Raw genomic sequence first — 26947 nt, forward strand, 5'->3', positions numbered from 1 at the left:
TATAATTTTTCTCATGATTGGTATGTCCAGAATTGTAACTCTTTTGAATTTTCTTACACACACAAGTACCTCCCAACTAAGTATTCAGCATTTGGAGTTGACTCTACAAGCAAGAATGTTTGATCAGATAATAAAAGGCTCTATCAGGCAGCATATGAAAACATGGCACTGGCAAAATAAATGAGGAACTATAGACTCCACAGAGTTGATGGATGTGAATCAGTTTGCATTGCAAGAATTAAAAGAATTTAAAATACTCAGCAACTACTATCACGGACAAGTGGAAGCCTTATGTCCTTACTTGTTCTAACACACAAGTACATTAGAAGTACTGCATTTATGCATCACCTAGGCAGAGAAAAGCACTAGAGTAGCTTAAAAGGCTACATATGCTTTTAAGAACTCATTCTAAGCTTATGTGGCTCTTCACCACCCCATTTTAATAATTTAACTGTTAATTTTTAACATCAGTAAGGTAGGAAAACATTTAATCTTTGATGAAATTAAATTGTCATGTAGAGAGTGATTTCTCTTTGTTTTTAATCACAAGCCTGCTTAGCACAGCAGATAATGAGCAAGTTCCATCTTTTTGCATCTTTCTGATCCTAGTTTTATAGCATGATATGTGCACTGCTAGAATCCAAAGGGGTAAAAGTCACAGAGTGGTTCTGACAGACCTCAGGGAGAAAGAGGTGGGGAAACAAAACCAAGATTTTAAAGGCCAGAAGGTAGGTAAAATTTGGATCCAGGTTTTCTAGAGAGGTATTTAGTAAAGGCCTAATGCTGGTTTTAGTACAAGAAAACAGAAGTGCTTAATGATTAACTAGTAAATACAATATAATGGAAGGGAATCAGGTGGGGCAGGAAAGGAGAACTCACTCCTTAGTGGCAGCAGCAGGTTTGGTGCATCCATTGCCGGCAATGGACATAAACACCAGTCAAAAATCCAAATCTCAGAGCAAAAGGATTAACAGATGTGACCTTTTTGGATTTCAACGTTTGGCAGATCTGTTTGAGCTGCCTGTGTCCTATAACATGTACAAATGCTACAGCCTACATCTTAATCAGAGTACAGAGAAAACGGAATGCTCTTGATGTGCCCCATGTTGATTTGGTGGGGTTTTTATTCTTCCAATGTCTTTTTCTTTTCCCCTTGAATAAAAGCACATATCACTTCATGCCTGCTGAAAAGCTGATGAGATGTCTTGGAGTCAAGCGTTTTCTCTCAGAAACTCTGCCTTCTTGAAATCAGTTGGTCACATGGTAGTTATTAAAATGTATTTTAAGAAAATTCTAATGGCCAAAGGCCAACAACTACATTCAAAACCTGCTAATACATCCAGGCAAATAATCAAAACCAAAATAAAAACACACAAACCCCAAACAGGAAACCTCCAAAAGGAAAACTGTTCCATTTGTTTACTTCAATTTGAAGTAGATATTAAGGGCATGAATGGACCAGTCATGGTTTATTTGAAAATCCTTCCATCCTCTTATGCACTGTCATTCTGTGGTCAATGCCGTTTGTACAAACACATTTTGTTCAGAATATTCCAACTGGTTATGAAACTCACGTGGCCGGGCAGCGACTGCAGGGTTCTTTTGTCTGTAAAAGTCTGCAGTGCTTACAGACTTACTTGACATCAAAACGTCCTCCCTCTAGACACTGTGCATTGAAGGCCATCTGATGAACTGTGCATGAGATCACTTTAGAAATTCATGGCTAAAGTGTTTCAACTGTCAAAAACTTCATTACAGTACACTTCACTGTACAAACATTTTAAAGGATGTTTATTAGGAAAGTCTGCAAGTCATAATGAATAGCAGAGTTCTTGTTTATGGTACCTTCTTGGCCTCTAATAATTCTGTTTGCCTCCAGTATTAAAATCAAACTGCTTCCATGAAGGTGATTACTAAAATGAGCTATGGTATGTTAACCTACAACTCACAAAATGCGACAGTACAGACATTAATTTTGCTTTTAACTGTCTGTTAAGTTGTAATCTAAGTTGTGAACATTTAAATATAATATATATCTCATATGAAAAAGCTAAAGCACAAGTGCTTCTGCACCACCCCCCTCCCGTCCCCCCACCCCCTGAGCCAAACCCACCCCAGTTCTGGTTTGGGCCCTGACTGATTTGGAATGCTTTCTTAGGCCACCCATTTCCACAAATTTGTATGCACTCAGGAAATATAAAGTCAAAAATATACAAATCTCTTGTTGTTATAAGGTTTTTGTGAGTGAAATTACCCAGGACCATGGACTTGGAAGGAGAAGGGGGGGTAAGAGAGGGAATTTACAGCAATTCATCTTCAAAGTTCAAAACTGGTCACTTCACAGAAAGACTGCAGGACTGGTGAAATTCTTGCTTCTAGAAAGTGATACTGTAGTGGAGAATTTTCTAGGAAAAATAAAACAACTTTTAATAACTGGCCCGCTGGTATGAGCTACCGTGGAATAAATTAGCACAAAAATGGAAGTCTTATAACTGTTCACTGTTACAGACGTAATCAACAAGGTCAGTCACTCTCAAAAGTTCATCTTCATCTTCCTCCGGCCCTACCGCTTCCTGCCCACTGCCTGTCCCGTTGGGCGCCAGGCTGGCGCTGGCTGTGCTGTCCTTGGCGGCCTGGGTCTTCTCGCCTGGCTTGCCAATCAAGTTCTCAATGGTTTTCCCTGGGCTCTGTCCGTTGGTGGAAGGCAAGTCCACCAGGCTGTAGTCCAAAGGGCTCTCTACTTTCCCTACATTATCAAAGTCATCTTCGTCATCGCTCTCTATCCGGTAGCAGTGCTTCTTGGGGTTGTCTGGGGGGGCTTGTGCTGCTGGCAGCTTCTCTGTGGGAGCGGGGGTTTCTGCGTCGTCGTTGGCGTTCTCGCACGCATCTTCCTCGTCGGTCTCAATTCGATTCAGGCGTTTGCGGACAGGCTTCCCTTCTTCCTCCTCATCCTCTCCTTCTTCCTCGGAATAGTCATCTGTACTTCGCCGACGTTTTCGAATCAATCGCTTGGACTCCTTTGTGGATTCATCATCTTCAGAGTTTTTAGATGTGTAGCTCTCTGGAAGAAGCAGCAGACTTAGAGCCATTAGCAAATCTCAGTGCAACATTTATTGTTCATCTTTCACACTCACCAACAAGACAGCTCTCTGAGCACACACATTTCTGTCTCCTTCCCCAGGTTCCCCAACCAAGCCAAAAGGCTTGCATTCTTTATAATTTTTAAATTAACTTTTAACGTAGCAAGTATTAATCATTTATGGATATTCTGTTTCCAATCTGAGAAGTACCAGAGGCTTTGGAAGTAGGTATGCCCTTCCCTAAAACTGGTAACTCCATGCTGGGAATGACACAGAACTGCACCCCTCATCTCATTGTATGCACTTTATTTGTACCCTGACAGGAACTCAGAACCCAAATAATGGCTGCTCTATCATAAAATTCACATATCTACACACACACGCATACACAAAGCTGTACTATACCCCTGCCACCTCCAAATTATATACAATTTCTTCTCTTAATGGGAGGCTTGGTGTTTTGGCATATTGGAATACTGCCCACACCCTGACAGCCTTTACACTCATCTTTGGTGGCTGTGGTGAAAAAAGATGGAAACTTAAAAATCAAATGGCAAATATAATTTCTTGTCTCTTTGTGATTCCCATTAGAAATCATGGGAATTTTCATTTTAAAGCGTATTATTTAATGTAGGTTCAAGTTGATTGAGACTGTCAGTGTTCCTCTATTTTTAAAGCAATTACAATTCCAGTAACACTGTTATGTGTTTTATGATATACTGTGGGAACTGTGTGACAGTGCTGGAAAGGTGCCAAATGGTGCTGATTTTAATATACGGAAAGCCAATACTTAAAATACCTGAGGAAGTGGGACTTCATGAAGAAAAGACAACGTGAATCAGAGAATGTTTAAAGCCACTAGTGCTGGTAAAAAAAAGCCACCACAGAGCCTGAGAACAGGCTGCATTGAAGATCATGGTTTTGAGACACTACAGACTTGCGTCACATACTTGTTTCCCTTCACCTAGAAGATACTCTACCACTCTGTAATCTCAGGAGAGCCCCTCCAAAACTGAGGCACTCAGGGAGCCAGTGACAGCTCATTTTCTGAGGAAGCCTGGTATCCATCACAACTTGCACCGCTCAGCATTTGGAAAGCCAGAGTGAAGGTCTGATAATCCAGGCCCCCACAATCCAAAACAGCCAAAGTCTGTGGCTGATTTTGTAAAAGCTAATTAATTATAAATCACAAAGGACACCAACCACTCATTGTGTGCCTGACATTAGTGAGAGAGGCTTCCTCTGCACTTGGTACAGCTCCTTAAACAGGAGATGGAACGGGTCTGAACCACCAGCACAAACAGAGTCAGGGCACCAGTGGCAATGCCCTTCCTCTTACATAAGAGAATCTTTTGAGGCTGGTGGGATGCAGCTTTGTAACCTCTTAACAAAAAAATGCTGAAACAGCTGTATTACTGCCAATTTTCGAATCCCAACACTCTGTGTCAGGCAGTAAATTCAGACCTGGAAGTCAGGATGAGGGGCAATGATAAATTTGAGAAGTGACTCAATGCATCATAAAATACCAGTGAGTTTCAGAAGGAGAGTTTCCGAGAAACATCAAGGAACTCTAGAAAGACAATTCTCTGAAATCTTGGAATTACATAACTTTCCCTTTGTGCTGATGCTGACATACACATGCTCCTGGAAGTGTTGGACTGTTTATTTTACCTTCACTATCCGAAGTGGAGAGCCTGCGTTTATGAACTCTTCTCAACTCCTTCCCATATCGGACACTTTTCTGTGAGCCATCACTTTCTGAATCTTCCTTATAATTGACTTGTCTCTTCTGATTCCTTCTTGATCTTCTCCTCCTAGTTTCCAGGTAATCATCATCACTGTAATCTGTGTAATCACCACTCTCTGTATGGAACAAAACAGTGATGTGCATTAGTCCATCAAAGCAAAATTGCATCACATAAAAAAATTAGGTAAGTTTCCTAATTCAGATAGTTTCCTTATGGTGTTTTTGTTGCTCCATCTCTACTGGTGTCAAAGACGTCTCTATAACTCCCGACAGTGGAAACAACCTTAATGGTAAGTGGAGTTGATGGCACACATTACCAGTGCTTCCAGAGAGTCTGTTCTGCTTTTAAAATTTAAATAATGTGTACTCTATTAGAAGACTTTTAAGAACAGGTAGATGAAAAATGACTGACAAGAGGAAACTCCAAGATCAGAGTTATATAAGTTAACAACAAAAACCAGTCTCACTCAATCGTGGGTTTGCTTAAAACAGAAACCATACAGAAGAAACTTACCACCAATCACAGTTCTTCCTGCACCAGTCGACTGCAGCTAGAGTCTTCAAAAATTAAATTTATTTACATCAGTTGAAAATAGCCTCAAATCAACTTCATCTGCTTTTCACTGAGCTATGCCAGAACCATTATCCCAAGATACATTTCTAAAAAAGTCACACACCATTTCTAAGTTAGAGATTGACATGAGCCACAGAACAAAGTGGCATCCTCTTTACTTCCTAAAATATTAGACAAAGAAACAAAGCAAGTCAGCAAGAACAACCAGCTTCAGAAAGAAATTCTACCTCTGGAGACTGAAAATAAAGCCTCTTGCAGGGCACCTGATTTTCTTAGCTGAAAACAGGGTTAAAGCAAGATCCTGATGGACAATAATGAGGGTAAGAGAGAAAGAGAAACATGCAGTTCACATTATACTTTAGATATATATGGAATGATACAGGAATCAGTTGATTTTATCACAGGTATGTGTCCACCAGGAAACAAACAGTTGTTCTTGTGTATTACAGAACAAATAAACAATCTCTTTAGACTTCTGTCAGTATCTTTATTGGTAAGAGCTTATGATCAGTGCAATGATGCATTGAGGACAAGGAGATAACATTCACTATAATCACTCCTATATTTGTTTTCATCTGTCCATGTATGAACCTTTCTTTTGGAAATCAGTATTCCAAACCAATTTACTCCAACATGTCCACCATCCATAATCTAGACAGACAGATAAAACACTGGTAACATAACACACACTGCAGTAAGTTAACACTCCAGTATAGTTAGAACCTTAAATTCACAGTAAGAGTGAGAAAAAATGAGTGCTTATGTATATGGCACTTTCTAGTCTGTGTCTCAAATGAAGCAGAAACAAGGAGGACAGTCTTCAGAGAAAGATGCTGATCATGAAGAGTTTATGTAGTGCACAGGTACTATTCTCACACTTCAAACCATGCCAAGAGAAAATGAAGTAGTTGAAGGACAAGTAGAATAACATGAATTATTAGGTTCTCTTGTGATGCAAGTTACTAAAGACTTTAGGGATAATTTTAGGAGAAAGAGATTCAAGGTGTTATTCTTTGCTTTCAAGCCTCCCAGAAAACACAAAATACCATACAACTGAAGTTTTCTTCCATAAAAGTGACGGAAAATGTTTCTTTCCGAATCTTTTTCATAGCTGCGTTCAGAGGGTCTTCTACTAGCTATAAAGAAGCACACTTTTCTCTCCATCCTCTTTCCTATAATCCTGTGCCAAACACGAGAGGTAGTAGAGGTAGCTGCAACTATCCACAATGGTGGCCTCTAGAATCATAGCACAAGCATTTATTTAAATACATCATTATCTAGAAATGCCAAAAACCTAGTGATTAATATCAGTTTCCTGAAAAATAATGACAGCAGAACAAGCAGCAAACTGCTTCACAGCAGAGATGACATCTGACTTCACCAAAGCAAGCAAACAAGCTAGTCAGTCGCGACAGAAGCTCAGACTGCCCTTCTCTCTCTCTCTCTCTCCAGAACAGAGTATTTAAAATATCAAAGACTGCTTGTACTCACCAGACTCTCTGCTTGAATTGTCCTCAGACTCTTCATCTTCATCATCTTCAGAGTATTTTTTCTTGACTGTTTTCCTTCGTAACCGCCTGCTTTGCCTCATGGGCCTGGAGAGGTGTCGCCTGGATATGCGGGCGCAGAACTCGGAGTCACTGTCTTCATTTGATGGTGGGTCATCTTCACTTTCATCCAGATTTTCTTCTGATATAACAAACTCATCCTGAGATCTGTTCAAAGGAAAACCCCAGACAACAGAGCTAGGTGTTACAACCAAAGGATTGAACTAGTACTTGTATTTTACAAGCAAATGGTAAGTACCATTTTACAAAAACAAAAAAAGCACAAATCTTATAATGAGGAGCAAAGACCCAGAGAGAGCAAGCTGCCATCACTGACATGAGGTTTCAGCTGTGTATTTGGGACATGGTGCTATAGTGCATGACATTACACAGCACACTACAACAGCAGGTGGATATAAACACTCTGTCAAACCAACACTGCAGGTGGCATTAACACAGGACAGATTCTAGAGTGTTCATATTGTTCATTGCAATGTAATGTCTGCACAGCAGTAACTGTGGAGGGAAAAAACCACCAACAATGTTCTAGCAAAGGTGACCTTCCCTTTACAAACCCAGAACTGTCCCACACAACTTCTGAAAATTAGAATATTGTGTCTTTATACAAAACTATGGCTCTAATGCAAAACATGCACCTCACAACCTTATAAGCTCATAACATTCCCATAATTTCAAGTGAGTCATGCTTTTTTAAAAACCATCGAACACTGAAGGTACACAGTCACTTGCATTTGGCTGCCAGCTAAATCTAAATTCCAGTGTAAGATCCAGAAGCCCTAAGCAGAGGATGGAGTTGAAAATGCATGAGCACACTTTAACAGATCAATGCACTATTAATTCTGTGACATTTCCACAAGCTACACTCATTGATTGGAAATTTCCAGCATGTGTAGCTCAGTTATTCAGGGTGCCAATGAAATGTCCTTAGCATAGTCACAGGTGAAAAACAAAGCTCAAAATTTGCATTTATCTTGTATAGATTTTCCATACACTTAGTAAATTGACTCAATGATTGGTGTAAAGCTTTAAAAGTTGCTGGTAAAGAGCCTACAACCTCATGCCTGCTTTATTATGTTGCTTCATTAAGGCATAAAGTTAATCTAAAATTATCAGTTTTTTTAACAACAGTAATTGCCCAGACTGAATGAGGAGAAATTCTGTGGAAAGTGAGTTTCAGTCAGCCAGAGCAATGACATGCATTTGTTTTTTACAGTATAAGCCATTTCTTTGACTGTTTTCAAAATCTACCTCCTACAGAGCAGCAATCAAGAACTAATTTCAGAATCTGCCTGACAGGTTTTGTATGCTCTAAATAATGAAAATTTTCCTCTTCCAATTTCTAAATAACGACCAGGCCAAAAAAATCCTACAAAATAGGAATTTTCAACTCTAATTTTTAAAAGGGAACAACCAGCCTCATTTTAGCTACATTTTTGTTACAGATTTCTGCTTGACAGTCACATCAGCCAGAGAACTGAGCCCACCTGGCTGCTTCACCAACAGAAGCCTGCAGTAAGGCCTCAAACATCACAGTCTGGTTTCCAGCAAGTATTAGGCTTAAAATACAGATTGGATGATGTCAGCACATGGATCCAGAATGCAGTTTTTCCAGTACAATGTTCCCTAGGCCAGGAGGAGTCCATGGTAGGGGGTTTGGAACTGGGTGATCTTTAAGGTCCCTTTCAACCCAAACCATTCTAGCATTCTCTGACTTTTACTGGCAACGTACAGTGCCATTCCAGCACTGGAAACATGCTCCTGATGGTCATTTCAGGGGCAGTCCAGAGTCACAGAAGCCTGCAGAGGTCAGTGACTTGTGGTGGAAGTTAAATTGCAGACCTACCCATCACTGATCTTGAATTCATCCTCACTCTCTTCTTCATCCATGTTACTGTCACTATCCAAGTCATTTAGTCGCCGTCGTTTCTTACGTCGCGCTGCAGCAGCCCTTTGTGGTCGCTTGTTCTCCTTCCTTTCTTCCTCGAGGATTGTAGAAATGTCTTTCCCACGGTGACCTGTGATATTTGACATGTCTTTGCCTCTGCCAATGCCTGAATTCAGTAAGAGAAAGGGGAAACAATAACAAGTTTATTTTCTTGTTTAACTTTCTACAGATCTTTCTTGCACGTGCCTACCTTCAGTTTATTTTCTGTCAAGCAGAGTATTTTCTTGTCAAGCAAGACTATGTCCAGAGTCTTGCTCTGACATACACAGCCCAGCTGCGGTCACTTGGAAATACTGAGGCGCATGCAGAAGGTCATGGTTAAGTGTCTGCATTCTAATACTCAACCCCAAACCACATTATTACCATGTCAGTGCCTTTTGAGAGGGAAATTATCAGAAAATACACATTTTTCATAATGCTGAATATCCTTCTTAGGAGATGAAGGGTTTGAGTTGTGATTTGGCCAAGAACTGGGGTTTTTGAAAAGGTGTTTTAGTGTTGAGATTTAGTTATTTTTACTGTAATGAACCTTGTTTTACACACCCACAGATTTTCAGATTGTCTGCCTACATCCACGAGCTTCTGAAACTGGTGAGTGTCTGGTGATGCCACAGGCCAAATAGCTGAGGGACAATGTTTCATGGCTGTTTTCTTCAGGCAAGTTAAGGTGATGCAGAAGCACAAATCCACCTCCATCCCTCTCAGATAGTGCTGAAGATCTCTGGTTTGGTCCCATGTTGCCTTAACGGCAACAAAGAACAGAATTTCACTTTTTATGGTGTTCAGATAAGAAGTGCTAATAGAGCTGAGTGAATATTAAGACAATTTCCTACACCCAGACTTTTAGGGTGTCCAACTGCAGACCAATTTGTGAGTCCTCTTTTTACAGGGCACAAATGTCAATAGCACTGCTGCCATTTCAATCTCAAATCCAAAACTTATTCATTACATAATATAAAAACCTGCACAGGCTAGATTTAACTATCAATTTTTACTAATTTTCTTACATCTTTTGGCAGCATGGGATGGCCACTCCAAAATACAGCAGTAAAAAAATACCCCCGGCAAACTACAGAGTTTAAAGGGAGAGAGTTATATTTATTGCTTCTCATATCAAAATTAATTTGCTCTCCATCTCCATCCCCACTGCAGTGCAAAACAAGTAACATAAGAAACATACCTCCTCCATCAGCCTCCTTGATATCATCTTCAATTGCCTCATCAATTGCCTCATCAAATTCGTCAAACCTAAAAATAACAGCTTCCATTTACCACTTTGAAGTGAACCTTAATTAAATCGTTACAAAAACATACCTCAAAAATCTGAAGAAATTACACTGCATAGAGTGGGCTGGATATATATATTTAACTGAAATAATGGGGCAGATTTTTTTTTTAAATGGCTATTTTATTATCAAAGTTGTGCTTCTTACTTCTACTTGCTTGAGGATTATTTACCATTGTCTGTCTTACTACTGAGTTACATGAACAGAAATCCCCTCCCATTTTACACAATAGGCCTCTGAATTTAAACAAATATAATCTGAAAATTCTTTAAAATGGTTTCAATAGCATTTTCATACAAAGTATTCACCATTTTTCCACAATTTTTATTAGATTACATTAGCTCTACCAACCTTCAAAACAGCCTGAGAATCATCTATTAAACTCAATGTACAACTCTTTTTTTTCTGTCCACATTTTCCTTCAGAACTGATTGCACATAGTTGCTTTCTACTCTTAAAGCTCATGATACTTTGTGGATCTGCAACATTCTAAGCTGAACAGATAAAATAAAACACAAAGTTCCTCATAAATCTACATAAGTAAGTTGTAATGCAATGTTACATAACTGAATAGACAAACAAAAGCAGTCTTTGAATCTGCTTGTCCTGCAACAGCTTTTATAAAACTGCATAAATCTCGGCACCCTGAATGGCTCATTTAAAGAGAAGTTCAAACTGAGGAAAAAAGATCCAATCCTTTCAACACAGATGACCTCAGTTTGTTTCTTCAGTTATGAATTCAAGTTCCATAAAAAAGGATTGTTACCTGTTCATAAAAATAGATGCTTTGAGCTCCAACATGCAAAAGTACAAATTTTATTAACTATATAGAAAAGGTTTTTTATTTAGATGCAAATTCTTCTTCTCATTTTTTTAAAAGGTATTTGTTGTATTTTTTTCAGATACAGACAACTAACAACTGGACAATATGTTCATTAAAGATTCCACTTCTCAGTCATGAAAGAAAGATTACAGTTATATTTACCTTGGTCCTCCATAGAAACCTCTGGCAGTACAAGAAAAAAATATATTTTTTACTTTACTCTGTATTCCAATAGTAAGCATAAAACACTTTCTCCTTTAAAAATAAGGTGATGGACTTCTGATATCTTTATATTCCTTAGGAACAACTGCATGCCACTCTCAAGGCTGCTTTACCCAGCAAGGAAATAACTCTGAAATTATTCCATCAATTAGATTAGTTCCACATTACTCAAACACTGTTTTCCCTCCACATAGCTAAAAAAAAATCCTCTTTAAAATGTGAGAAATCACTTAATGCTTTCAAACCACTGCTAACAAATAACCTGAGCTCAGACAAGGGTGAGCTGACAGCTGCTTGTCCATTAGGTGTAATGGAACATAATTTCTTCTGCTGCTGCTTGATTCATGATGCAGGTTATTGCTAACTTGTTCATGAGAGGACTCAACAGAAGAGTGATACAAAGGGATTACAGATCCCTTAGAGAACCAGGATGCTCCACAATACAGATCTCTTTCCCAGTGGAATAAGACTTTAAGCATTTATTTTCCTCTGCTGTCACAACTTTCAGTGATACCAGTGGAACTTCACTGCAGACATGTAAATTTGACACACTGATATGTGTAATACTTTCACCAGCTCAAACTTATGTGTATGATGTAGTCTGTAAGAAATGTTATCACTTTTTATCAGAAGACTGATTTTTCTGGAACATTACATTCAATAAAAAATTACTGTCATTGCACAACATGAGTCCTGCTGAAGTTGTGCCACACACACCCTACAGGCAAGGGGTTTTTTCCTCCTGGTCAGATGCTGCCTGAGCTGGCATTAACATAACAGCAGATCTGTGTAGTCTTGCCTGTAGCACAACATTCCATACAGGAATGCTTGATTTCCCAAAGCAGCAATGGCATTTTCATTAGTGTGACTTTTCCTGTTCATTCAAAAAGTTACCAAAATCCAACAGCTAAGCAAAGTCAGACAGAGTGCTCTGACCAGGCTGGAAAACCCAGCCTATGCAAATGCCATGCCTCTCCTCAGCAGCCAAACCAGGTTGACTATAAATCCAATGATGGTTATTGTTGGAAAGTTTGTTATTCTAGTATTGGAATGTTAGTTTTTGATGATAAAAGTTTACAAAGAGCTACTGCTGGAAAGATAGAGGTTTTTTTTTTTTAATATTCCTAATGCATCTAGGACAAACCACCACAATCTCTCAGGCAACCACATCATTTTCTAATCCCAAGGGCACTTTACCTGCCTGGTGGACTGAAGATGATACAGAGTGTCACAAGGTATTATTTAGAAAGCAGTTTATAAAAACAACTTGGTAATACACTGAGAACAAAAGCTGTAATTAAAATCATGCTGCATTTTGAAAACCTTAGTGACCTATCCTATTTTCAGAATGCAGAATCTTGGCACTTTCATTTACTAATTGCATTTTGGTCAAAATTTCTCTAAAGAGTTACATATTTCTCTAAAGAGTTTCATTTTTAGACGCACTGTATGATAATTACATTCTAAGTTTCATAACCCTTTCTTGTAAGGATGGTCTAAGGTGGGGAGGGGGAAGAGAGCAAGGAATTGAAGGCCTTTTGAGACACAAGCAGAAGTCTCCCGTGCTAGAGAAAGGAAAGGTTTAATTCACCTGCTTTAACTCACTCCAGAAACTGCAGTAGTATCAAAACCTTCTCCAGTACTCCTGAACAAAACACCCATCCATTTTCATTTTTTTAATGCATCACCCTTCACTATATCACCTTATGCTCTCACAACCACTGAGCATAATCCGTATTCAGAGGAAAGAACAAAGACACTTTAGTTGGGCTTCTCTGTTAAATGTAGAAGAAGGAGGAGTGGTAGGATGATTCAGAAAGGAAACAACAGTTTTTTACATGAGGAGTGGTAGGATGATTCAGAAAGGAAACAACAGTATGACTTTTGCTGTACAAGCTATTTTAACAAACTGCTGACCTGTAGCTTATGCACTTTCGGGTTCTGGTAGATCTCCTTTCAAGTTTCGATTTGGGCTTTTTGGAATCTTTCTTCTTTTCTTCCTGACCTTCAGGTATTTCTGGCTCCTGTTCAGATAAGACAGAAGTGTCAAAAGAACATTATCTCCTCCCTCCCTTCATACTCATTATAAATGAATTTGTAATACAGATTATTCCTTCTGTCTAGAAAGCTCATATGCCCAACCCATGACATTTTAACTTGTAATATAGTGACCTACTATAGCAGTTCAGGTGAATTTCCACATTTTGCCCTTTCAGGCTACATAACTTTCCAAACACAGACTTTAAGGGTTCAAGCTATTGGAACATTGTCTTTATGCTGCAATGCTGAGATCATGCCTCGGGTGATACTCCTAGGACTAGTGAATGCAGCAGCTGAACAAACTGTGGCCACCACCTCTACATGCTGAGCACAGGGATACCTTTACACAGTGAAGTTTCAATAAAGTTTAATGCAGATTAGTTTTATTACATTGTTTGCAAGTTATTAATTTTAAAGCAAAATAATCTGCCCCGAGGCTGCATTTTTCAAATATTTGCTTTCAGCCATAGATTCTTTGGCAAGTTTGTAAAATCTGAAATTGTTTTTCTGTTATTCAAAGACAGGGAGAAGAAGCTGGCCTTGTTATAGCCAGGCAGAGTGGAAAGTCAATGTTTAAAATGAACAAAAGTTCCATTTTGAACTGCAAAGAACAGACTATATAATTCCAGATGAAAGCATTTGGCTAACACTTCAAGAGACTTGCTTTAGTGTATTTAAGTGAGAAGAGGCTGTTCTTCATGTGAATCAAAGCATTTTTCCTCTTTTCTCAAGGGAAACCATACAAAAGCATCTGGAAATGAAATGCTGAATGTTTACCGTTCTTAATCACGTGACCTTATCCACTCATTGAATGCAAATGCTGTGTGGCCTAGAGACACTACACATTCCCTCTGAATCACAAGCCAGAAACATTTGTTTCTATCAGTTCCAAAGGAAAGCCATGACAATTAGCTTAGACCTAGGTAACTGTACAGCAAACACCAGAGCTAAATAACTGCTTCCCACCTTTACAAACTACTGAATATTGAGCACTCAACTCAAAATCCAACTGTAATGGGCAGGGAGGCAGTCCTGCAATCCCTCAGTGGGAGAGGACTCTGGGTGGCATCAGTGGCTCTGATAAACACCATAAAGTTCCCTTGGTTTCTCTACTATATTCAGTCTAAAATGAAGAGTCTAGAATTATTTCTGATCTCTATATAGATTGATTTTTTTTTTCCAAGATGCTACTAGCACCTCTGCACTGAGAGACGACAAGTTTGGAAAATAAAGCAATAATACCACACAGACACACTAGCTTACCTGAGGTGGAATGATGTTCTCAATACTGATACCCACGTACACCAATCGCTCTTTTCTTGAGGAGAGAAAGAAAATGAAAATAAGCTTACAGAAAGTCTGCAGATATCTAAAATAAAGCTAAAATTAGCACCATTTGAAGTTCTTACTAGGCAGAAGCATCCCAAGAGGATGTTCCAAGTGAAAAATTACTGAAAATTGGGATTATATGCTAATTCTCATGTGATTACATTTTTCTGCGTGTATAATGTAAGAGATTTGCGAATATGTTCTGACAATCAACAGTACTTGAAGACCGTGGGCAGGCACCACAGAAATTATTGAATTTGGGGTATAAAAAGCAAGTAAAAAACCAACTGAAAAATATTAATGCTGTGATGAAGATTATGTTGTCAGATCTGTAACTACCACCAATCGTGAAGGTGATGAAAGATAAAATGGGAATTCAGAATCATACTGAACTGGAAAAAATATGTAAACATAGGATGCAATCCAAAATGGATAAATGCCAGATATTAGACCCAAGCAGAAGAACCAATTCTAGAAACACCAGGGGACAAGTAACTGCCTACAGAGCAATTCTTTGCCAGAGAAGAACAGCCTGAGCAAAGATCAGCAGAATCAAACCGCTGCTCAAAGAACTATGATGATAGATGTGCAAATAGGACAACAGCTGACAAGACACCTTGAAGGACAGCTGCCATGGCAGTCAGTCCTGTTCACACCTGGCTGGAGCACTTAGAGCCATCTGGGCACCACACAATCTCCAAGAAACATGTGATCCAGCTGAAGAGTTCAGAGCCAGCCAGTGGGAGCTACTGGAGGGCAGCAGACACACCCTATAGAGAAGGGCTGAAAAAACAGGATGGATCAGTGTAGAGAACACTTGACCAAAGATGGGAGACAGAGAAGTACTCAAATACAGGAGAATGAGAAGCAGGCTGTCCTCCTTGTCAACAGTATGTTACAGAATTAAATCTACAGAAGCAAAATTCAGTTTAGATTTAGCTTTCTTCAACACAGACATTCTGCATCATATGAACTGCCTCAGGGACAACTCAGGCTCCTGAAGGACACAAGTCTTCTCTAAGTCCTGTTGTATCTGCCAGTCTAACTAGAGATGGGTTTTCTAACACTTCACAAGCAGCACTTCATGCTGATCTTCATGCTGCTGAAGAGAACTTCCAAAGAACAGTCTCTGAGGAAGAACAGCCAGGTACTAGTGCAGACTAGGATAACCAGTGTAACCAAACTCCCATCACCACAGGTCCCTAGCTAGTAGCTTTTTTCCAGGAAAACAAGGGGCAATTTAAAGACATTAAGAGCACAATGAAAGTTGGTGGCATTTACTGGTGTCTGGAAGGACTATGGATTTTTTAACTGAAGTTAAAAAATCAGACTATTGAAGTTACAGTGAGTGCTCATATTAGCCTGTCACTTTACACTTGAGTTGCAACAGGACACATCATGCACATAACTGCAACAATGCCCACGACATATATTAATTTCAGCTATGTTTACTTCATTGTGTTATGTTTTGCAAATAATAGTATCTATGTTTAAAAATTTTGTTTCCAAAAATTTCATTAAGTTCTAAAGAATGTAAGTAAATTTTCAAAGTCCTCTGAGTAGCCTTCTGCACTTTCTAGCATAATACTCTTAAATAAAATGAACAAGCACAGTTCCTAAAATAATACTTACAAAGAGTAAAAATGGATTTTAGGTTGTGTTACAGGTAAAAAGACTGTGGACTTCAACAACTTGGTATCATTATGCCTACTGAAATGACTGGCCGTCTATACAAGGAATTGGTTTTGCATCCTAATATAGATATTCCTACATGACAAATGAAAAGAAATCCTCATCCATCTGGGCATCATTAAATTGGTTGGATGAGGAGGAAGGATGCTGTGCAAAATCACTATGCCCTTGAAAATTAATTAAAATAACATTTTAAGGCAAGGAATACAATTACAGAAATGAGAAAGGAACTAGAAGTGCAAACATTTTAGTATTCAGCAAGTTTTTTTGATGGTTTACTCAATTTCTTATTTCTGTAATGCAAAATATCAAGAGACAGGAGATGAGAAAAATTCATCTATTTTTAATCATGATCAGCAAAGTCTTCCAGTCCTGCTGTTCTTCTCCCTGGCTTGAGTATACACTACTTAAGAACTCAGCAAATGGAACAGACAATCCTGCTGAGGTCAAGGTCTTGAAATGAAATACGGAACTGTATCGAATGAATTCTTTATTCCTTGTGTGGCAGACAGGAGTTCAAGACTTTAGCCAAGAGCTTAAACATTTGAACCAAGACATCTCCAAGGGCAGCAGTAGATAAGTACTGGATGGTTGTAACATCTTCCTAGGCAAATTCAAGACAACATTTTATCTCAATTACATGGCTGCAAAAATTGCTGCAGGGAAGTCATGAAAGTGTGTATGAAAGCAAGTACTCCACCTGGTTTAGCCTGGGAGAATTAGACAAGTAGTTCCTAGAGGGATTTTCCATCAAGAAGTCTCAGAGTATCTAACATGGATTAAAAGGGAGATCCCAGAAGGCTTTAATGTCCATTCCCTCCAGCTGGTGGTAGGACATGATTATAGAAATTAGGTCTGTACATGAGAAACCTGAAATTCAGCCAGGTTGTTGTGGTAGCACCTTGAATTCATAAATAGAAAAAGGGTGGGGGAAAAGGTATAATTTCATCCATGTATTTGTAAATCAACAGGAAACCTGAAGGTTTCATTTTAAAAATCAGTGACATAACAGTTTGGGGATGTGCAAGCACACAGCTGTGCAACTGAATCAGCCTCAGTCAGATTCCTGAGAGCTGGAAAGAGCACAACATCACTACTTCAGAAAGCATGACAGCAACACTGATTCAAAGAACCTATTAGGTAGACAGATCCATAATGACAGAGTTGGATTTCTTCTCTTTCCCAAAAAGACAGACACCAACCACATAGTGAGTTTTCAGAGATACTGCATTCAAGTATGTCTGTGCCCCAAGCAACCAACCTGCTTTAACTTATACACTGAGCTGTAATAACAAGTCTAATTTCCTCTGGCATTATGATTCTTCAGCCTTTTTACCTTGTTATTTGCAACAATACAGCATTAAGTTGGAAGACTTCAATATTCAACGATTGCATTGTGAAGTCTATTATAACTCAGTTTTATGGCATACATTATAAAGCATTAGGTTCATTTGGTATGAGGATGATCAAATTGTAAAACAGTTATTAAACAGATGTTTCAGACACTGAAAACTGCTATGACATCAACTGTATGCTCTCCTGTTGCTCTCAGAACATTGTGTTTTTATGCAACACTGGTGATTTCAAGAAAGCAAGACAGACTGGCAAAAGCTAGCATTCCATGTAATGTTTGCCAGCAGAATATTTACTAAAGTAGGTCCAAAAATACTATTCACTAATAAAGAGTACTCCCACCATAAAGCAAAGCAACAGAGTTCCTGTGTGTCCCATATTTCTGCACAGATGGAGGCTGTGTATTTGCTGGAGTTCACTCATAAAAATAGCTGATAGTTTCATTCCCACAGCTATAAATTCAGCACAATTGGCAATGGATAATTTCACCACAGTATGATCTAGATACACACTGAGCAGAAGTAGTAACATCAGGAACAGTTGGTACTTGATCTGTCACTATCATTGTTGCTGTTGCAATAACAAACAGATTTGGAGAAAGCTGAAAGCAGACACAGACTGTGCTCCCATCTTCCCAGCACTGACTCACTACATCTCATACAATATTACAGTCTCTGCCACAAATATAAGCCTGCACAATTACTTTCTTTAAAAGGGCCTTTTAAGATAAAATTAATGCAAAGTTTTGTTTAATAATGCATACAGACGTTATTAAATTCTGCAAAATACTCAATATATGTCCTAAAAAGTATAAATTACGCAGAATGTGTTTCATGTCCCTCATTTCTAGGTCTGAAAACTGCCAACAGAATGTTCCAACTGTTAAGGCTGTCGTTCCTAAATGGAGTAAACATGTTTGCATTTAGCCTTTGGTAAAGGCAGGGGTGGATAGCTGGTCAGCATGCCAAGATTGTGGGTTGCATGGGCAATTCCCGGAAGAGTTGAAGTTGATGATCCTTGTGGGCCCCTCCCAAGTCAGAATATGCTGTGACTGTGAAGCTCCACTGACCCACTGCCCTACAGCACTTGCTGCATAATCTTGTACATTAGGCGGAGTTTAACAGGATCTAAAGTAACAACTCTCAAATCCCACAATAATCTGGATGACTTCTGGAGCAAAGTCAAGACTTAAACTTGCTTACATCAGGAATTCCATAGATGACTGACAGTCAGCTGAACCAGTGCTGGAAACCCTTAAACTATTGGTACAAGAACGTCAAATCTGTGTTCAGGCACTTTAATCAAATTTTAGTACAAATGTATTTGCTTACCTTTTCCAGTTATTTCCCCCCTTCTTACAAGCTGTCCCAGCACTGAGCCAGCAATAATCAGTGGGAAGTCAAAATTGGTGTTACCAATTCCCAGTCTCATCACTGCATTTCTCCCTAGTCCCCAGTTATCTTGATGCTTGCTCAATTATTACCACCCCCAGCACAGCACTGCCGTGAGTGCATCCAAACAACAGTACCTGCGTTCTGCACGCTCCTTCTTTTTTAAGACCACATCCAGATCTTGTAATTGCTCCTCTAATTTCTCACAAAGTAATTTCTAAAGGAAGGAAACACAGTATTAGTTTATTTCACAACCAATTTTCACACTGAAGTAACATTCAGGCTCTTCATTCACTCAGACTGTATCTGGAAGAAGCCTTGCTACTGGAGGCTCCTCTTCAACGAACAAGACTTTACAATAAAGCCTGTCTTTTTGAAACATGAGCTCCACCATCAAGTCAAGATTGGATGAGACTTTGAGCAACCTGGTCTAGTGGAAGGTGTCCCTGCTCATGGTAAAGGAGGTTGAAACTAGATGAGTTCAGTGGGCACTGCAGCAAAAAGCAGAAATACACTTTAGGATAATTTCCTTATCAAATACTCAAGGAGCTGTAAGCAAAAATGACTTTTAATGGACAAATTGTGCCTTAGTCCATATTAATGCCCTCATTATACTATTTCCAAGGGTGCTCCTCACTCTTTTACAAACTGTCATTTTTCATACTGAACAATACTTTAATAGCAACAAAACAAGGAAAAGCTATAATTAAAAGTGTAAAGAAAACATTCTTACACATTCAAAATCATCACTGCTTAAAAACACTCCTCAGAAGACAACTAAACCCAGCACCAAACAGAGTCACCTCACATCATGCTCAATGTCTCTAGCTTACTGTCAGGCAACAGCCCTTTTGGCACAGAGTTTCTCTAAAACCAAGGAAGGGGGTTGGGATCTGGCAGATTATTCTGAAAATGTGTACAAATGGTTTCCTATTAATTTAACAAGAGCAGCACCACACACTTTCTGCTTATCCTCCCAAGTACCAACCTTGCTTCTAACCTTGGAATAAGAGTTGATACTTGTCTATTACTTGACTAGAACAACCCTGGCTTTCCTATCAGAGACAAAGTATACCCTGAGATTCATCAGTAACAGCAGTTTTCTCTAACCAGCTTCTGAGCAAATGTCTCTGAAGAAGGAATAACACTTCAGAAACAGCTGCTTGCTGCGGCTACTGATCCATTCCTTGTTGCCTACTGCTCTTGCCTCCCGGACAATAACTTAAATGCTTCTTTTGGGAAAATTTAAGACATTGTATCTTTAATACTGTACTAGTCTTGTGATTTAATCAAAGATGGGAGATAATCAGTGTGACTGGAGATTCCCATCTAAAAATCAGCAACACACAGTCACTCATCACTAGCAGAACTAAGAAAGAGAAGACCATGTCACAAATTCAGTTTTACTAATGGACGGGAGGGAAGATCAGCAGTGCTAGCATTCATCCCAGTCTATTTGTTAACAGGCAAAAAAGATTATAGATAGGACTTGTTAAAGTCACAGCCAATCTCCCCAACCACAAGGGAACTGCAAGGAAGACTGAAGTCACACAGGAACCGTACATGCTGGCAAGGTGGGCAGAACCACTCTCCATCAGGGATGATCATCAGCGGAGGGCGAAGGCAGGCTGTGTGGTAGCCACTGTCACAAGAGTCACACAACAAAATCTGTGCAAACAAAATATGTCATGAGTATCTTTTGGCACTCACATGTAACAAGCTCCACAAATATTTCCCCAGCCAACACAGAAGTGTTCGGACTGTGCCAAAACAAAAAAAAACAAAAAAAAAAGCCCTGTATCACTTATCCTGTACCACACTTCCAGGGCCAGGGGGTTTTTCATGGAGAAGTTTATTTATCACGGTTTTCCACGCTAACACCACATTTCCTCTTACTGTATTTTCTCAGTCTTTAGTACTACTGGACTGTGTAGACTATGTGCCCTTAGTGTAGAAGCTGGTAACGCTTTCCAGATCCTAGAATAAGTGGAAAACTCCATATGAACAAGACATGTTTTCCCTGTGCTCTCTTATGCAGGAAACCTGGCCTTTTTTCTCAGTCAGGATAACTTTATGACCTGGGCAGCAGGGACGAAGTCTTGCAGGCTCACAAGGCATCCACAACTAGGCAACTACTAAAAGTTCATACTTAGCTGGGTAAAATTTGAGATATCCCTTTGCATAAAACTTGAGAACAAAGCTGGCACAAGCTGTGTGTATATCTACTGAAACACTTATCTCTAACATCCTACAGGACAAACTTTCTCTCAGCTATGTCAGGAGATCTGTCAAACACCCAAGAGTGGGCTTCTTTTCTGGATTCAGGACTGCACATGATGATTTCCTAGATAAACAGAGGAATTCATGACAGCATCTACCCCAAATAAGTAAGAACCACAAGAGATAGCAAAATCTTGTGATCTGTCTGGGATTTCACTGTACTCAGTCCTCAGGGTGAGATGCAGCTACATCCAATGAAGATGATTATGCAGCTGTGTGGCTATGCCACTGATGCCTTGTAAAGGAGACATCACACTGATGGGGTTCTTTTTAATGTTGCCTCCTCTGTATTCATTGCAACTGCAGGCATAACCTCAAAGGGTCACCCAGAGTGATTGCCAATGGGCTAAGGTGTGTTACACCCTGTAAAAGATGCTATTTTTGTTTTGGGAAACAGGAAAAATAACTTCCTTCCCTCCTTATTCAAGGTAACTCATGTACTCCTGAGTTTACCAGCTAGAAACGAGAAGACACACTCCTACATATGGCCACCCTGAAGGATGACTTGCCTTCAGACACCATCAAAGCCAATCCACCAAATCTGACACAACAACCCACAGAAGCTTTCCCCAAATCCTACCAGTTCAGGATGATTGGGAAGGCCACACTTCTTGCAGGGTTCATCGTCATCAGCAGGTGGAGCTTCTTCTTCCTCCTCTTCCTCCTCTTCTTCCTCCTCCTCAGAGTTTTTTTCACTCTCAGAGTCCTCAGTCTCTTCATTACTTGAGTATTTCCACCTGCCACGTGTCCGCGTACCCGTCCACCGAACTTTGCTTCTCTATGAGACACCATTTCAAAGAAAAAACAAAGAGGCCCACAGAGTTTCTTCCTAGATCTTAAAAAAATATTTGCTTCCAGATTAAAACAATTCATTTCAGTCAGAATAGCTGCAATAAATTTACAGAAGAGCATTTCAACGAATATGTTGTCTTCCCAAGATCCTTAAAATGCAACCATATAAAGAGGAAAAAATTGCATCTATGCGCAGAAAGAAATTTTCAAGTAAGATTTAAAAGTAGGAAGACAAATTTTTCCACTCAGTCCATTTTCTTCTACTTTGACAATGCCAAATTCATAGTGAACATGGTAAACTTCACACTTAAACTTTCTGACTTTTTCATGATAACTTGCTTCAACCCAAAGAGAACCTTTTTTTTCCTCCCACATGCCTCCCAAAGACTTTATGCATTTTATTTTACCTTGGAAAATGTGTTTGTTTCTGAAATAAGATCACTACACCTTTTAAGTGCATAACTTCTATCTAGGTCTTCTTTCACATTTATACTTTTTCATTCTTTTATACTTTTTCTTTTCCTTAACTGAAGACATGATTCAGTTGGTGATTCTTTTTTTGCTAATCAAAGGGGCATCTACCCCCTTGCATCATATACCATATTATGAATTAAAATATTTTGAATATATATATTACTATATTTTGAATAAAAAACAGGTTTCAATTAAAATTCAGAAGACTATTCTGAATTACTTAAACTACTTTGTGCAACTAAGATATTTTAGATTTAAAGCAACATGTCAAACAGAAAAAACTTTTCTTCCCATTGACTGACTTGTTTCTCACACCCATCATTCTCTCACAACTCATCACCCCCTTCCCACAGACACTGAAAATGGAAAATAATTTTTTCAGCTTTTTAATTAAATATATTTTTTGGATTTTGACTAAATTATTCACAGACCTGAATAAGCTGAATAAACTAAAATGCCCAAAATAGTCTATTTCTCCTGCAGGATGGACTTGCACCAAAGCAGCAATTGTCATATTGGTAAAATTTTGTTTCAGGTTCTTAGCATCAGTTTCTACCTGTTTAGAGATTTTACTGTTACTTAAGCTTTAGTAGCAAAGGTACTTGAAATCCATTACAGAGTCTCAGTTTAGGCTATGGATTCATCATACAGCATCATAACTTCAAATCAGTTTTTATAAGACCCATCTTTACAAAGAAAAGGAACCCCAAGACAAAAAGTAAGCAATTAAAGATCCTGATGTTCTTCATCCTGTTTAAATGACAGACGCTTAACAGCCTCAAACTTCTTCCTCTATCATAACCATTTTAGAAAATTAAACATCTTTAGATCTCTTGCTCTTTCACAAATAGAAATCAAGTTAAAACAGTTAAAATACCTGTAGCAACAGTACCTCAAAATACTAATAACTTTCAGGACTTACAATCCCTCTTACTTTCACATGTTTTCTTTTTTAATTAAAATCTTCAAATGAAAAATTTGGCTTTCATTTCCCTGTGCATGGGACAGCATTTTTCAGTATAGATGTTACCATTCACTGAAAAATCAAGTGTTTGTTCATTTTATTAAGGTTATTCAACATATCAGTATGTAAAAAACTTTCTTCAACATTTTAAGTAATAGAATGCTTTGGGAAAACTACATCAGTCAAAAATATGTTTCCATGGAAAATTAATAGGATTTTACAAGTTGATTTTAAAAAGTGCACTTAAAAAATATAAACTCATAACGCATCTTTTGTTTTGTGCTGCACATCCAGAGAAAACAGAAGATAAATTAATAAAGGGTTATTTATAAATACACAGTCTCAGAAGCACACCATACAAATGGATCTGTGATATATTTACATCATGTACTTTTAAAGATCTCTTCTGCATAAACAGAAGTTAATATGAAACAAAATCCTGTACTCACATTAAAATGTGTAGCACATATATGAGAAAAGCTAAATTATATCATGAATTCACCACAACAATATCTTTAGCTTCACTTAGAAACAGAAGTCATAATATTTTTATTCTTCTCCATCTGTTGGCTCCTTTTTAGCTTACGATCATTCTGACCAACCAGACACCAACAAGAATCCATCTAGCAAATCCAGAGGGTTACAAGTCTCTATTCAGCCACACAGCCAGACAGACTCACACCTGATCATGCCATTTTTTAGAAGCATTCACTCAGGTTGATTTGGTCTACTTAGGTTGGTTTAAGTGACAGATTTATTAACTGTCAAAGTTTATAAAAAGTAAATAGATATTAGCACTCTCTTAGGGGGTGTTTTTAAATTGGTTGAGCTCATTAACTGATTGCAAAGCTAGTTTCTTGCAAAAGCTGACCAAAGGAACATAATCCTCAGTATTCCTATGTAAGAGTATATTCTCCTTATAGATAAGACTGGGGGTTTTCTTTACTCACAAGTAATAAAACTGTATTTACCTTGTTAACTTTAGAATTTGTCTCCTTCTCTTGTTTTTTTGCATCTTCCTTTCGTTCTGGTTTTTGTGCTGCTGCAGGTTTCTCCTCTTCCTCTTCAGCTCGCTTCTTCTCAGGCTTCTGATCCCGAGTCTCCACAACTTTCGGAGTAGGCTTGGATATTCTCGGTGAGCGCCTTAACGTGCGGCCAATGCTGACCTCTTCTGGCGGTGTTTCTGTCTTTCTCTTCCGACTAGAGATCCTGATTGTTAATTTAATTCCTTCTTTTTGTCTTTCAGAAGTTATTTCTTTATTTTCTGTTGTACAGGTTTCTTCTTCAGAAACTAGCTTATATTTAAATTTGCTTTTAGTTACTGGAGATTCCTTTTTACTCTCTGAGGAGTCCTCTGGATTAGATGCATGGGCATCATCTAATCTATCTGGCTCTGTTTTGGCAGCTTCTGTCTCTTCCTCTTGTTTTTCTGGGCTGGATTTTTCTTCTACTTTGCTCTCCTCAGGTAGAGCCATTTTACTATCAGAGTCCTCCTTTTCTGGAACAGGTTTCTCTACTGTAACAGGTGAAGTGGATGCAGGAGGTATCTCAGCAACTTTTGGAGAGTCGTTTTTCTCCTCAGGCTCATCTTTACTTTTCAAAGTCTCTTCATCAGCCAGTGCAAGCTTAGGCAGTTCTGCAGGAGCAGATGCATTTGGGGACATCTCTAGCTTCTCTGAACATTCTTTGGGTGGTGGCATGCTGTCACTTCTGAGATCAGTGGCTTGTTTCTCTTCATTTGTTTTGGCACAGTCTTCAGAGTTTGAAGCCTCTTCTGCTACCGTCTCAGCAGTTGTGCTGTCAAGGGACTCTTTTTCCACAGGACTAGATTCCTCCTTTGAAGGCACTTTCTGATTAGAAACCTCAGAGACCACAGCCCCGATCTCTTTCAGCACAGTTACTGCGTTTTTCTCAATCTCACATGTTTTTATAACAGAATTTAGAGAGTCTGATACTTTTTCCCCGCTTTTTCCATTTTTCTCCTTTAATGAAGTGCTGTCTTCCATAGCACTAGCAGAGTGCTCTGACTTACTATTTTGTATGACACTTGGGGTTATTTTTTCACAGCTAACCTCTCCATTTACTAGCACTTTCCCATCAGGACATAGAGCAGTAATGGTAGGGACTCTCTTAAAAGCTTCTTCTTCTGGTTTCCCTTCTTCCTTCAAGACATCCTTTGTTGGAGTCACACATTTACACAGGGGCCCTTTTATTGGACTGTCATAGTCATCTGTCAGTTTGATCTCTCGCTTCTTAAGTGGTATTTTTGCCTGTTGGTCATTTTTAAGTTTTTCACTTTCTTCCACAGATTTCTCCACAATTTCTTGTGGAGTTTTGACATTAACACAAAATTCTAACCTCTCTGGCTCATGAACTGCTATTTTGTCCATACAGCTTTTCACTTCTTTTAGGTCTTTAGGTTCTGTTTTGTTTTCCTTCACCTCTACTTTAACAGGCTTGACATTTTCCTTAAAGGAGTCACTTTCTTCCTTGACAGTTTGCTTTTCTTCATTGTGTTCTGAAGGCTTTTCTAATTTCACTATTACTGGCAGTTTTATAATTTCTTTTTCTTCCACTTTCTCAATTTTAAGTGCATTTTCATCTTCTTTGACCACAGGAGGAGGAAGGCTTTCCGATTCCATTGACTGTTCCTCTACCTCCTCTTTTTCTTCTTTGATTTTCAATTGATTTTCTGTTGACAGAGAAAAACAGCTAAGAAACAACCAAAGGACCTATAGGATTACAGAGAACTTCATCAAAACAGAGGCATACGTAAAAAACCCAACAGCCCAAGTTGCACAAAGGACTCTTCTCTTACTGAATTAGTAGAAATCTAGCTTGTCTAACACTGTCATTAAACAAGTGGGCTGACAATGTTTAGCTATAGAACAACTCTTCAGTCTAGCTGTATATCAAGATAAACCTAAATTTCAGAAGCCAGCAGCAGAACTCTGGATTTATCCTTCCTTCAACACACATCTCAGTCCCTTCTTCAGTATTACCACAATACTTCCAGAGGATACATAAAATCTAGGCGGAGGCATGAAATCTCACTTGAGTCTCTGGGCTATTTTAGAAAACAGAACATGGTGTAAGATTCCATGGCCTTCAAGAGAAATTCCTCAGAGAAACGAGTCCCTTGTTTATACATGTTTTTATTTCAAGATACACTTAACTATTGTATTTCAACAGTTCAGAGAAAAGACATTCGGTATTATGGCTTACAGCAAAATTCACCCAGGTTCTCCAGACAATGACTACATCTCCTACATGCAGACAATATTCTACACTCACTTCATCTGCAGTTTTTAAAACAAGCAATGAATAGTAGCACATCCCAGCAAACCTGCAGAGCTTAAAGAATCAGGTTATTCAACTTTGCTAACT

General features: G+C 38.8%; 1 protein-coding gene across 3 annotated transcripts in view; it reads right to left on the minus strand.

The window, feature by feature from the left end:
* Positions 1–1763: 1763 nt before the first annotated feature.
* Positions 1764–26947, minus strand: part of RSF1 (remodeling and spacing factor 1) — a 61278-nt gene continuing 36094 nt past the window's right edge. Inside the window, exons 6-16 of one of the 3 annotated variants that reach the window (XM_058825211.1) lie at positions 24532–26252; positions 21911–22108; positions 20614–20718; positions 19188–19267; positions 14549–14603; positions 13163–13269; positions 10095–10162; positions 8813–9020; positions 6893–7116; positions 4752–4943; positions 1764–3061 (exon numbers count right to left, since the gene is read on the minus strand). In XM_058825211.1, the coding sequence (XP_058681194.1) occupies positions 2487–3061; positions 4752–4943; positions 6893–7116; positions 8813–9020; positions 10095–10162; positions 13163–13269; positions 14549–14603; positions 19188–19267; positions 20614–20718; positions 21911–22108; positions 24532–26252 (3533 nt within the window). In that variant the 3' untranslated portion in view covers positions 1764–2486. Of the gene's footprint in view, positions 3062–4751; positions 4944–5341; positions 5386–5442; positions 6638–6892; positions 7117–8812; positions 9021–10094; positions 10163–13162; positions 13270–14548; positions 14604–19187; positions 19268–20613; positions 20719–21910; positions 22109–24531; positions 26253–26947 lie in introns of those variants that run through there. The other 2 variants (XM_058825213.1, XM_058825212.1) reach the window with 2 other exon arrangements.

This window comes from Ammospiza caudacuta, chromosome 2 (assembly GCF_027887145.1).
Source record: "Ammospiza caudacuta isolate bAmmCau1 chromosome 2, bAmmCau1.pri, whole genome shotgun sequence".
Lineage (NCBI taxonomy): Eukaryota > Metazoa > Chordata > Aves > Passeriformes > Passerellidae > Ammospiza > Ammospiza caudacuta.